Below are 13,575 nucleotides of genomic sequence, written 5' to 3'. Positions count from 1 at the left end.
TGTTTACTGCAGCAGGGCTGGAGGTTTTATGTCGGCACCGGGGCCAGACTCCTTCGCGTCCTGCGACAGGTGATCCCAGCCCTTATCTCCAATGTTGATGAATCTGTCATTAAAGAATACCACAAGCACTCCTACCTGTCATAAAGTAGCAGGGAAAGTTTAATTTAGTGAAAGCCTGTATGGTTCATAAACTGGAAGTCTGTATGGTTCATGCCTAGGACATTCTGCAGATAATTCTGCAGGCTTAATTCAAGCCTGCTAACACACTGTTGAAAAACCTACTCAGGGCATTCCTATAGAAAGTGGGGTGAAGGGGTCAGAGGTCACTCTCCAGCCATCCACCTGCATGCTGCAAAGCACCAGCCGTGTCACAACAACCACAAACAGCTCTGACCCGCGCCGACCCCGACCAACGTTAAGGCATGCTGGAAGCCCAGAGACCATTAGAGCTCAATGCAAGAAGCTTCAGCCTCTCTCTCACTACAGCACGTAGAAGCATGTGGCAAGCCTGAGCCTAAGCAATAGCTCTCCCTGGAGAGACTTGTCCTGGATGGCTCCCTCCTATTAGATGCTGCATGGTAGGTTAAGTGTTAGGCGTGGCGCTACCTCCACTAACAGCACCGGCAGAGTCATAAAGTGAAACTGAACAAGCACCTGCCCTGTTTAGAGAAAATGGCACCACGTGGATGTTCCCTCTTTGCAAATTCTCTGAGAGGAGGTGGTTGTGTTTTCTCCATCTAGGCAATTCCCACCCTCCTCTCGAACTGCTCAGGTGCCCCCAGCCCCCCTCCTGTTCCATAAAGAGGAGACACTTGATCCTCTCCAGGGCTTCCATACGCAGCCTCCCCTCCAGCCGCAGCTCAGGCCTGACCTCTGACCCCTGTTATACAGGCTATTTATATTGGAGCGTACTTGACCTGCGTGCTGAAGAGAAGAGTTTGGAGTGGGAAGCCAAGGTGGGGGCAAGGCGCTAAGCTCTCCACAAATGAGAGACCTGGAGAGAACTCCGTGCGCTCTGGGCCCTGTTAATAAGTGCACCTGGGATAGTCACAGGGTGGGGTGGGAGGGGGGTCCCATTACCCGGGACAGGCCTTTAAAAGGAAGAGTTGAAGTGTACAGTGCTCTTTCCAAATGTATAATGACAAATGCCCGAAAGCTACTGGAGCACTTCTCCAAGCTGGCCTGGCTCTTCCATGGAGCCAGCCAAATGCAAATCCCAAGACATTTCTTGCTCAAACACAGTCATAAACACACCGTGCACAGTCGTTTACCGGGAAGCTGACTTCAATTTGTGGGATTTTGCCCAAGGCACAACGTTGCAGAGTTGTGTTGGTAATGAAAGTTACCTCTTTTATTTATGGAAGGGAGAGTGGAAGAAAGAAAAAAAAAAATAAATCTAAGCGTTGAAAAATGCAGGCCAGGCATGCATGTGAAACGCTGCAATAACATCCGGAAGTGTGTATTTTTAGTGGGGAAGCTCAAAGCCCGCAATGAATGAATGTAGCTGTGGACTGTGGAGCCCGAGTGGAAAAAGTCTGCAGGCTATTTGAGGCTTCCTCCAGTGACCATGGCACTGACACAATCTCACACAACTCGACAGGACCTCAGCAATCACGGGACATATCCCGCACTAGCCGATTCCTCTCGGACTGTACATTCTCAGGTTGTTTCCATTAGTCTGAACCCTTTTGAAAATACATTTAGCCACCGTGATGCTCCAGTGATCTTTGGAGTTTCAGCCCCACAGTGCTCTCCATGAACGTTTTTCCCACTTCACAAACTGCCACCGCTGGATACGTAGTGCAAAGACAATGGGCTTTTCTGGGTCAAGGGACCTGTTCTCATGAAAGATTACTCCACTCAGCAACCAGACAAAATATTGATTCTCATCAATTCGTCCCTGGTGCAAAAAGCTTGCTTGGATTATAGAGTGATCCCCTTCTTGGCCTCAAAAATGAAGTGACTAATGCTACTCATCTTGTCATTTGGACCCCTCGCTGAGAGCAAACTGCCATTTCCGAGAGTCACAGTAATATTTCTAGGAAACAAAAGGTTAATCTGTAGAACATGGAGCATGCACACACACACACACACACACACAGCATCACCAATTGTGTTGTATTTTTCCATCGCCCATAACGTTAAGCAGGGATGTTTTCCTGGCGTGATAGTGTGTGTAAACTGTGCGAGTAGACCATCTCCATTGTTTGGGTGTTGGGGGCAGACAGCTATTTGAGTCATGCATCAATTCACTCAGCAAAGGAGGAACTTGTATCAACAGAGAGCCTGACGTTCCTCTGAGGCCTTATCTATCTCATAGCCAGCATCAATAAAACAAGGTTTTTGCTGTAAACGGCAGATAACCTCAACAAGGCTTCGTCTTTCCTGATGCCCAGGCATGTTTCAAGTCATCTTGTTGTCTGAAGGATAAATACCGACACCAAGTGGCCATGTACTGCAAGTGCAGTTCTACAAACCCATTGTTTTTACTTACGTGATCACTGACAACCCCCAGGCCACAGCAACATTACTCCTCAGTTTTTACAGCTTTTAGCATCTTACCTACAGTGAACTCATATTGGATTTGGTTCACTGAAGAGATACCAAGATAAAGAAGGAGATCAGATAAAGGAGATAAGCCTGTGTAGTGTTTTCAAGTAATAAGATACAGTGAATTAAGTTGTTTTATGTTGTTTTGTTAAGCATAAAGAATGATCCGAACAGTAATTCTTATACCAGAGACTTCTTCAGGGTATGCGGCATTGACACCTCCCTCCTACTGAGACTCAGTATACATGCACATGCACACACAGTATATAACAAATTTTCACCTGGTTGGTGTTAAATAGTACAGTGAAGATATTGAGATGGTTCTTTGCTATCTGTTAGTATAAGCAATATGTTATCTTATTTGGGCATCCTCAAAGTGCAAGTTTAACAGTGTGTATCTGGCTATGACTATGACTAATGTTAGTAGTTACGACTATCAGCAAGAACATGGGGGGGGGGGTACTCAGACCAAAGAAATATGTATGATAAGTATTTTTAATAAAACACTAGCATTTCCTTTTTTCTCTCTTTCTTCCCTAAGAGAGAAAAATAGGTATTCATATTTTCTCACTGAGAAAAAAAAAAAAGGACAACCATAAAAGAATACAAGAAACTAAGGTTTTTCAAGGAACAGTGTACTTTAATGTATCTGATTTGGATTGCTCTTTAATATGTAGGTTTCCTTTCAAAAATAATGAAGCCATACAATATAAGGCAAATAACACATGGTTCTGTACAGCAATAGTAGCACATTCACACATTCTAGGCCAAGAGCTAGTGTAGGCAGAGAGGATGACACAGCAATGTTGACTTACACAGACTCATGAGAGGTTTGTTATAGTGGAGGGACTCTTTCTCTCACTAACAATATACATATATTTTTAAAAAGGCATAACCAATTAAAATTATGTAACATAATATTCTTGCTGGATAGTTACATAATAAATAAGAGGTGAGCTGTTCTAAATCTACACGCCAAGTGAAATGTCTAATGGGGGAAAGCAGGACACTAAAGTTAGAATGATTTCGGAAGTGCACATCGCTACTCACACTCTAGTAAATGCAGAAGGATGTTTAGAGACATGGATTTACATATTAGTTTTGTTCATTAGTGTCACAACTCCTAAAAGTTAAGTGCTTTAAATTCTTACTGGAGTGTTTAGTTAAGCTTATAGGGAAGAGTTCTGTATGGCCCCTGTGCAGTGCCGCAACAGTCTCTGTCTCTCTGCTGGGCGGGACTTCCTCTCTGCTAAGGACAATGAGCCATCCTTCGGCACGCTCATCAACCAGGGAGTGATCAATTCTCAAACAAAGGCATACAAAAGTGAAATAAAAGTGAAATTTTTCTTTGGCAAAAAAAACAAAACAATGAAGTATTTACATACCACAAAGGGAAGGGTTGTTTTTTTGCTTTGAAACAAAGAAATACCTTAAACACCTCTCTGCTAACAGACATTGTGTACTGGATACGACGGGGAGTTTGAACGAAGAGATGACATCATGGACACAATGTGAGAAACACATTCATATGACCTAGTCAGACGGTGGAAGGTTTTTTGCCTCAAATTACAGTTAGAACACTGCAGTAATTCCCCATAATCATCAAGAGGGTTTCATTGACTGATATGCAACGAAAATGGGGAATATGCAATACCTGACAACGCCTCACGGTGGCATTACTGACATTCCTTTCCACAGGATCCAGGGGTTTTTTTTTCCCAAAGATGGACAGTGAGAAAGCCAGAGACAAAAAGACATTTTGATGTTCAATAATGACACTGTAAAATGTCCTAGTGGAGCATGTCAATTCTCTGAATCTCCCAGACAACCTTTATGTACCATGCGTGTCCTTCTCCCCGTCACTACAGCAATATCAGCTCTTAACTTACAGCCTAAAATAACAGTCATGAGACGTCAAGGCAGTGAAAAGATATCCAAAACAAAATGTTAAGCTTTCAAACACATATACTTTACATCATATATAACTAAATGCTTCCCAAAGCCTCTGTTTTGAATTCTTAGCCAAAATAGCTTTTTTATTTTCCTTTTTTTCAAAGCTTTCATAATCTTTATGTAGACTATACAATATATGCATAAGTATATGAGTAACATAATGTAGCAAAATAATAAATATTCAGTAAAATCACTTGTGTATTTTTAATATGTTTAGCTTACTTTGGGGTATGAGTGTAGTGATGTGTGTGTGTGTGTGTGTGTGTGTGTGTGTGTGTGTGTGTGTGTGTGTGTGTGTGTGTGTGTGTGTGTGTGTGTATGTGTGCGTGTGTTGAATAAAGTCTGCAGATACAGTATGCACTAATAAACCCAAAATCTCTTTACCAGGTCCACCTCACATGCTGGTCTTTCCTCACTAAACCAGAAGAAAAATGCCCAGCCCTCACATCAGGTCACCTAAGGTCACCTAAGCGAGGAAAGGCATGGGCAGGTAGATGAGGACAGAGCAGAGCCGACTGGCCTCATTAGACCAGGGGGAGCGAAGGGAGACACAGGGAGAAAGAGAAAGAGAGAGAGAGAGTTCTCTGCTGAAAAGAACTCCCTTTCCTGAGCCTCTGCACATGAAGGGATGAATACAGGGATGCTTGCCAAAGGGCTCGAACCCCAGCATGGGGAGGCCTGGGCGAGGAGCAAGCTGAGGCCTAGCCAACCAGCCTCCCAGGGTCCTTCAGGAATCCACCACACACACTACAGGGCCAATGGGGTTCAAGGACTAAATGGACAAGTTCTCATTAACTTCTCAAAGAAAACAATATGAGGATAAAAACAGTAGAAGAGGAAACGGTGGATTCGGGCACACTTTTTTTTTTTCTTTTTTTCTTTTTTTTTTTCTTTTTTTTGCTAGTGAAAAGGTTTGGTCTGCTGCGTGTAAGTAAATCCTCGCAGTGAAGCCCTTTCTAATCCGGCAGGCTCCACATGACCCAGCAATGACTGGACGCACGTGAGAATATGCAAAGTGTTCTGAAGCATTTTTAGCAAGAGAATATATATGGTATTTTCCGAGAAAACAAAACACAGTATCAATATTTACGTATAGACAGAAATTTTTAACATTCTCTGAATGAACAGTCTCATTTTACAAAGAAACAAAAAGACCTTCAAATAATTACAAGTTTATCCTGACAGCTGTGTCATCTTTGGTACATCAGCCTAAAAGCCTGATATCAGTCTCAACATTGTCCCTCAATTTTCTTTTTCTCTTCCTTTTTGTTTTGTTGTTTTTTTTTTTAAACAAGACATTCACTAACGTCAGTCCCCTCTAAAGTTAACCCTGCGCAGAGATGAATATCACCTCTCCCCTCTTCCTCATGCCACTCATCCTCTAGGCTGCACTTCCTCTGTCCCCATCCAAGCTTGACTCCCTAGGCCATCTGAATACACACTCACACACACACACACACTCACACACACACACACACACACTCACACACACCTGGGCCAACATTCTAACACTCTTGGGTGAACATTAGCATACACGCTAAAATGAAAGAAGCAGAGACTAGAATATGTAAGAAAGGAAATGACAGGAAAGCAGTCCTATTGGGGAAAGGGGCCCAGGGGAGGAGCTCATCGCTTCTGTGAGCCAATCATCACTTTGGAGACAAAGTTGACAATGGCAGTAGCGGGTTGGTCAGGGTCCATCTCAGCAAAGAGGTGACTGACGTTGTCGGTTGTGCTTCCCTGCTTTCTGGCCACGAAACCAAAGAACCTGAGACAAAAGAAGAAAAAACTGCCTTAATACTAGTATTTACTCTTCCTAAATACTAGCCTTCACCTGGTTTTAAACATCAGAACAAAAAATGTACACTGCATGGATTTTGTTGATGTGTTCACTCAATGATTGGGAGATGGTGGCATCTTCCTAAGGGCTAATTTACTCAGTGGGTCAGGAACAAACCCCAGGTGCGCCTACCACCATTTCAAATCTCCTCTGTAGTGACCCAGGAGACAAACCAAAGTAACCTAATTTGTTAGAAGAGGGCTGGAAAAGGAGCCTCTCTCATACACTTTTGCATCTACTTTGTCAATTTAGTTGGCCCACCTGTTCTGTGGCTGTACATCTAGAGTCAAAATGTTTTTCCAGTCATTTCTACATACTCCGTTTGTCTTGCTCTGTGCATAACTGTGCCACGGGTCCAAGGGCCTCTTTCATAAATGGCCTTTTGTTTTAAAAGATCCAGTGATTCTTGGATATTTTTGTATGTGAAAATGAATGCATCAGTGTCAGTTTGCAGAAACATTATTTACAAAGGCACTTAGGGTTTACATGGATATAAAAAGCATATAATGCTAGGTCACTCATGAAAGAGGCTGAAAAAGGCACAACATGCACAGCATAACATACACAGAGGAGAGGAGGACATGGTCAGTGAGCTGACCTCAGCGTACCAGTGGGACCAGTAGTTAGGTGTTATAGTGCGCAACTGATGGTAAAATGTTTCTTAGCACATTAGTAACAGTTATGGAGCAGGTGTACTTAGTCAAGCAGTGACTCGGTATACATGGAACTACAGTTAGCATAAATCTAAACATTCAGTATGGAGAGAAGATAATGACTGATCCTTTAATAAAATCCCTTGTTTAAAGATTCTCCCACCTTAAGTATGCAACTACACAGTTTGTATATGTTTAACCTTGTACTATAATTTGTACTGCACCATAGCACTCAATTCTAGCTGACCCTCTCTCCTTGACCTCTAAAGCACACAATAGCACATTGCAGCAGAACTGTCTTGGGCTATGACGGCGTCTGCTTTTATCTTGCCTAGCTTATTAATCTGCTCCTTCTGCCTTAGCTATCTGGCAGGGACATCAGGGAATCTGTTTCAGATCTGTCTGTCTTTACTGCATAGTCACAAGGAGCTGTGATGCTTCAGCGCTCCCAGAGGGAAAGGAGCTCCCTACCTGACAAAGAGTAACAAAGAGTGAGAAAGGCGAGAGTTGACAGGGAGATTATTAAAGGCTATAAAATGAATTTAAGGTGAAGGAAGTCCTGTTCTCCAGTTCTGTTGTTGGATGATCAGACTGTGGACTTCAGTTATTTTATACAGCATTTCCCCCTCATAAATCCCGCTTAGTGGGTTATAGAGGAGCTCAGAACAGAGAAACAATGATTGGTGCACTTATTATGCTACAAAGCCAAATATACTTACTTTGCAGTGCCCCCCTCTGACTTATTCCACCTAAGAACACATTAAAACAGGAGATCTTAGGTCACTGTAAAAGCACATTAGTTGCTAGTGTGTGTGTGTGTGTGTGTGTGTGTGTGTGTGTGTGTGTGTGTGTGTCCATACGTGAATGCGTGTTTATTTAGGTTGTAGAAGATACGTACTTTCTCTCCTGTGGGTCAATATCACAGAATGTGACTGTGTTGATGGGATAGTGACGTCGGAAGAAAAGCCTGTTAATTAAGAGGATGCTACGGATTACACCAAAGGTAAAACAAATCTGATTTATCAACAACAAAAAACAGATGTGTCTGAGAAAATTAAACAATATTAACTTCAAATGTAAATACGTCTGTTAGCTGGGTATGTTTTGCATTGTATGTTTCAGATATTTTTATATAACTCACTTTCTCTGGTTGTCCGTTAAGGTGATGCCCTGTGATGACACCTTAAAGTGAACTATAGTGGCAGTGGGAGCAGGACTATTTGCCATGGTTTCTGAGATGGCCTTGGCAATCGCCTGAGGCCCGGTAAGAGACTCCATATCCACAGAGTTTATGTATAAAACGTTGCATGCTGTGAAGTAAAATACAACTAAGGGTTAGATTGTATAAGGAGGGGATGCACACCTTGGACAAAGATCAGTCAGCAAGATCCTTTCACTTTCACTTTCAGTTTCAGTTTCCTAGTTTTAGCATACAGATATTGTAGAATCAAAACATTTATTCATGTGAACAACCTTATTATTGAAAACAACCTTATTATGTAAATGTGTATGCAACTAGAACATCTATAAAAACAAAATAGAATAAGTCATTAGTATATTTGAAATAGACTGTTGCCCTCATGTCTTAATATTTGTATGTCCATGCAATGCAATCTATCATCACTCATCTCAAAACATGCTGTCTAGCGTCAGCCCATAGAGAAAGGGCTTTTTGAAAAACTCCAATAAACCTGACAGCTACAATAAATTAAACAGCAGCCATATGAGGTTTTTAGTGGACAGCCACGGTAAAGACATAGATGCAGTCTCCGGCATTCTGTTACACTTTCTCATGCACGTCACGAGACACAGGGGAGGCTGTCTATCTTGGATGCACCAAATGAAGTTGATTATTGGACAAAACAGAAAAGCACAGGAAAACAAAACAAAGTAACGCAGTGTTTACCATGGGCCTCAACAGGACTCTTCTGCCCTATGGTCACACAAAAGTGACAGCAGATTCAAGAAGAGCATGGCATTGCTATAGAAGTTACATCAGAACAGGATTAGCTAACAGTTCTTAAAAAAAAAAACTGCTTCCATGGAGAAAGCTATTTCCAGAGAATGCTATTTTATGCAGTATGACAGCATGGTGCTGCTATCATTCTGTTTTTAATAGCTCACTTATGAAATCAGTCAATCAGCTACACAATAACAATCCGGTTCACTTTTTGGAACAGAAAAAGCTTTGCTCTTGGCTAAATGAGTCTGCTCATGGTTGATATTTTCTAAATGATTTACAGTCTAGGCTATGTCACACCCTCCATTTACACAACCACCTAAACCTTCTTTTGAACAATTTAAATGTCATCCTGATCAGTGTTATATTGCCTTGCCTACAGCAACAACTGAGTGTAATATTCATTACATGTATTAATACGTGTTTAATACATTTCTCCCAGGGTCTTGTTATTAGGATATTATTGGTGCAAAAATGCATAGAATGTAGATCATCAGCACATCCCTAAAACTCTGTTTAGTTATTAAGAAAATGAACAGACAGTGTGTGTTTACCTGCACCCTGTTTGAGAAGATCTGCAGCAGGGTTGACTGGAGTGGCAACCTCTGGAATCTCTTCATGGGGGTCTGCAAAATCGAGCTCATGTTAAACACAACTGGTAGGAAGACAAGCCACTCTAAGCAATCTTCTGATCACAACATTTACTCTACTAATGAGGAAATCTGTTACTGAGCCCGCATGCAGAAACAGGTGAACAGGTGGTCTATGTACAGGCCTGACCTGTTACACCCACCTCGTTTTGACCTCCTGTTTTCTGTGGGAGCCCCCAGGGTGTGGGGACAACAATCATTGGAAGATGAGGGTCATGGCACCATTTTTGAAGTATTGTTTTTGATGTTTGAAGGAGGGTTACTTTGTTTTATTGAAAATCTGAAAGCCTTTCAGCACTGTAGATGACATGTTGTAAAAAGAGGAGTGGAACTGCCTGTTGTCAGATGACATCTATTAGCTGTCACTTTGCTGAAAGGGAAATCTCACCCTGCTGGGTAGCAACAGGCCTGTCTCACACCCCATTACACACTGTTCAAAAGGGCAGGGAAGAGCAGGAAGGAGCCTCTGCTCCCATGCTCTTCTGACACCTGCATGGCACCTAACACAAGTCTGAAGAAAAGAGCCAGCTGCAGTAGAGTTCTTACCTCAGCAACTATACATACTGTCAAAGAGGCAACACAGCTGCATAAGCTGCATACTATGACAGATGGAGCAGCTAATGCGAGGTCATGTTAAAGGGCAGTCTAGTGCATAAAAAGGAAGACACGCACACACACACACATGCACACACACACATACACACATATATACACACAAACACACAAACACACACACCTTACCTTTTGTGGGTATGACTAGTTTGCAGGGCAGAGCCAGTGGCGTAATAGAGTGTTGGTACACCAGTGCAGAAAGGCAGCCTAGACCAAGGGAGGGGTAAGGTTGGAATTAGATTTACGAGAGCAGAAATCAGAGAAGGACATGCGTTGCATAACAAACATCCTAACGGCCATATTCTGAAAGCCCTGCTGTGAAATACACCATATGAACCATGTCAATCTGGCTTCAGGCAGAGAGAGTCTGCTGATAGCACAAGCTCGCCTGGCTTCCACAGTAACAAGCTGCAATGATAACACTGGCACATGGTTCTACAAAATCTACAATGTCACTGTCCCTTCCATACCATTCTCCTTAAAGGTTTGGCTTACTTTTGGGAAAGACTTCACCAATTCTTGACAAAACATCCATCATTGTTCCCATATACTGAGTAGCCCAAACAATGTAAACTTGTCACAAGTTGGAAAGGATTGTGGTGGGATATTGATGAGCCAGAGAAGAGGTCAAGACCAATGAATTTTCTGTGTAAATGTAATTGTCAGCTTCTAAATGTCCCATTGACTTGCAAATAAAAGTCCATCAGCAGTATGAGTAAAAGAAGAAGCTAGTTTGGCTAGGCCTCCCAGTCCAAATGAAGGCCAAGCCCGTTTTACCCTGTGGGAGACTTCGAGGGCCCAACCCTACAGTCTGGAGTGAGGCTGGGGGACAGGAAGAGAGGAAAGCTCCCATCTAACAGCACCGAGGGGAGCCTCTGCCAGCTCTCCCTCACACCTGCCTTGAGCAGCGCACGTCCAACTGGTTCCTCCCCCTCTGTCACATTAGACATGTACTTATGCACCAGGCCCCATAAGAGGCTGGCTCGTAGCTTATACAAGCTGTCCGGCCTCCGCTGTTGTAGGGCATCATCTATTAGTTCTCCCTCTCCTGAGAGGGGAGAATTTTGACATAGTGCACGAAAGGCAAAAAGGGTCCTCACCCTTCCCTCAGCAGCCAAGCCTTTCCTGTGGCGCAGTCCGTAGGCTACATTAGACTGTAGTCGCTACGGCTCAGGCCTAAGGAGCATGGAATGGAATCTAGTATTCTAAAGCACTAATGTAAACACACTGTAGTGCCCAGATGGGGCCAAATGGATGGAATGTGGGTGGCGACTCACCGAAGTAGGGCTCGTTGGGACAGCCCTTCAGCTTCACGCCCTTCGGACTCGTCTCGATCAGGAAGTGGCGCACCAACTCGTTGGTGATGTCACCTATAAACAGTTCATTTAATTACCAATAGGGAAACGTAAGTTGCACACTTGTGAGCTCACAGCACATACAATCATGGAAACATTCCTGAAGGTTTACACTGGAAACAGTATTTTAAGCACTAATGTAAAATCACTGTAGTGCTTAGGTCAACAAGTTTCAAAAGGTATATAAATAAATAAATAAATCCTAAATGAGTAACAAAAAGTATATGATCACATTGGGGCAGTAATATCTGTCTTTGTAGTCTTGGATTGAAAACAGAGAGTTTATTAGAATACTGTCTCTCTTCAACAGCTGCTCCTGCTGCTAATGGGAGAAATGTGCTTGTGTGCCTCCCACCTCCTGCAGTACCCTTAAGGGTGTGTGCTAAGGTTCCCTCAACCTCAGGCTCACACAGAGCCCAGAGCAGCTGTGCTGAAAGATGGCCTCAGCCCCACGCCTTCAAGAATTGTTTTCATCTTTGCTTCATTACGGTGAAGTACATGGGGCTGGGAGACGCTGATTGAGTGCACAGGGGAACAGACGCTGCATGCTGGGCTTTGGGGTCAACGAAACATCTGAAATTTTGTTGGCCATAATCAGAGGACATCGTATTACTGGAGAAACTTGCAGTGACCTCATGAGTTCAGCATGAGATCTCCATTACTATCAGGCTTCTTCGTGACTGAACTAACAGAGCATGAGCGTCTGTGTGTGGCATTCATGGCATAAAGACACGCAACCTTTCTTAGTCTGCTGCACAGTCGGGGGAGGAGAGGCCACCTTCATGGCCAAGCCATAGGCACCACGGAAGGAATGGCTGTCCCTGATGATGAAGGCCCCGGGCGCCCTCTCCTTCAGGATGTTGATGGCTGGTAGGATGAGCGGGAATAAAGCACAGAAATCTCATTATTCCACCTGTCACAAGGGCATCTGTTAATAAACTGGACTGGTTGAGTCAAGAGTGGGCTGCACTGCTCAAGGAAGATTTCAGTTCCAACTTTAATCTAACACAGCATCCAGATAGCAGAGCCATAAGTCTCGGATTAGTTCTGGAGCCTGACTATGCATGAGAGGTAGAGAAGTGCTCATGCATTTAAACATGACAGAGTGAGAGAAAACAGTCTAGAACTATGCGATTTTCTGCGAGCTTGTTAAGGCATGCATTCGAGTTAAGAGACATAGCAGATAGAGATGTTTACTGTGCTTAACAAAGTGCATGCGACATAGGGGAAGATCTTGGGCTTAGTACTATCTCCAGCACTGAATATCTAATCCAATAGGAGCTCATCTCACAGGGGAACCAGATGTGGAGGCCAACAGCTACTGACATCATAATGAATACATAAAAAATGACCAGTCTGGACATTGTGTTTGTATGTAGGAGTTATATTTCTCAATCTAAATACAGTTAAATAAGTCAACAACCTCCAATACACACATGCACATGCACAAGACCTTACCTTGTTCTCTGGAGATGTCTGGTTTGTACCAGAACTTGGAAGTGTCTTGGACAAACTTGACATTGAGCCTTGTCTCTGGGTTTCCATCTAAAAAGAAAAACATAAGGTGACACTGAAACCTTGAGGAAGCTGTTTGGCACCTCCATAATGCTCGTTAATTGTGCAAAAGCAAGCTGGAAATAAACATGGAAAAACAAATCGCGCACACACACACACACACACACACACACACACACACACACACACACACACACACAGAGACACATACAGACACACACACAAATTTGCTTGGGGTATGGCTGTATAATCACACTTAGGTTAATAGCAATTAGGTTAATAGCATATTGTCTGTATGCGATTAAATAACTGACTTTATTGCATTCATATTAGCCTCAAACTCCCAATAACTCCCAGACAGCATTTCCAGCACTCTGGAAACAGAGCCAGATTTAACCCCAGAATGATTATCAGACATTCTATCATAATGACTAAACTGTAGGCTTATTTGGTGAGCCTAAACATAGCTGACTCATCTGGATATACA

General features: G+C 43.0%; 1 protein-coding gene across 29 annotated transcripts in view; it reads right to left on the bottom strand.

The window, feature by feature from the left end:
• Positions 1-3,169: 3,169 nt before the first annotated feature.
• Positions 3,170-13,575, bottom strand: part of tns1b (tensin 1b) — a 164,685-nt gene continuing 154,279 nt past the window's right edge. For 28 of the 29 annotated variants that reach the window (XM_081713112.1, XM_081713115.1, XM_081713102.1 and 25 more), the window contains 10 exons: positions 13,032-13,118; positions 12,312-12,440; positions 11,496-11,588; positions 10,348-10,425; positions 9,511-9,582; positions 8,903-8,929; positions 8,138-8,306; positions 7,895-7,963; positions 7,716-7,745; positions 3,170-6,271 (listed from right to left, as the gene is read on the bottom strand). In XM_081713112.1, coding sequence (XP_081569238.1) covers positions 6,130-6,271; positions 7,716-7,745; positions 7,895-7,963; positions 8,138-8,306; positions 8,903-8,929; positions 9,511-9,582; positions 10,348-10,425; positions 11,496-11,588; positions 12,312-12,440; positions 13,032-13,118 — 896 coding nt within the window. In that variant the 3' untranslated portion in view covers positions 3,170-6,129. The remainder of the gene's footprint in view (positions 6,272-7,715; positions 7,746-7,894; positions 7,964-8,137; positions 8,307-8,902; positions 8,930-9,510; positions 9,583-10,347; positions 10,426-11,495; positions 11,589-12,311; positions 12,441-13,031; positions 13,119-13,575) is intronic. The other variant, XM_081713105.1, reaches the window with a different exon arrangement.

The sequence above is a fragment of the Electrophorus electricus genome, chromosome 4 (genome assembly GCF_041902795.1).
Source record: "Electrophorus electricus isolate QZ-2024a chromosome 4, ASM4190279v1, whole genome shotgun sequence".
Classification (NCBI taxonomy): Eukaryota; Metazoa; Chordata; class Actinopteri; order Gymnotiformes; family Gymnotidae; genus Electrophorus; species Electrophorus electricus.
The sequence above is the reverse complement of the archived record's forward strand: the minus strand, read 5'-3'. Positions and strand labels throughout refer to the sequence as shown.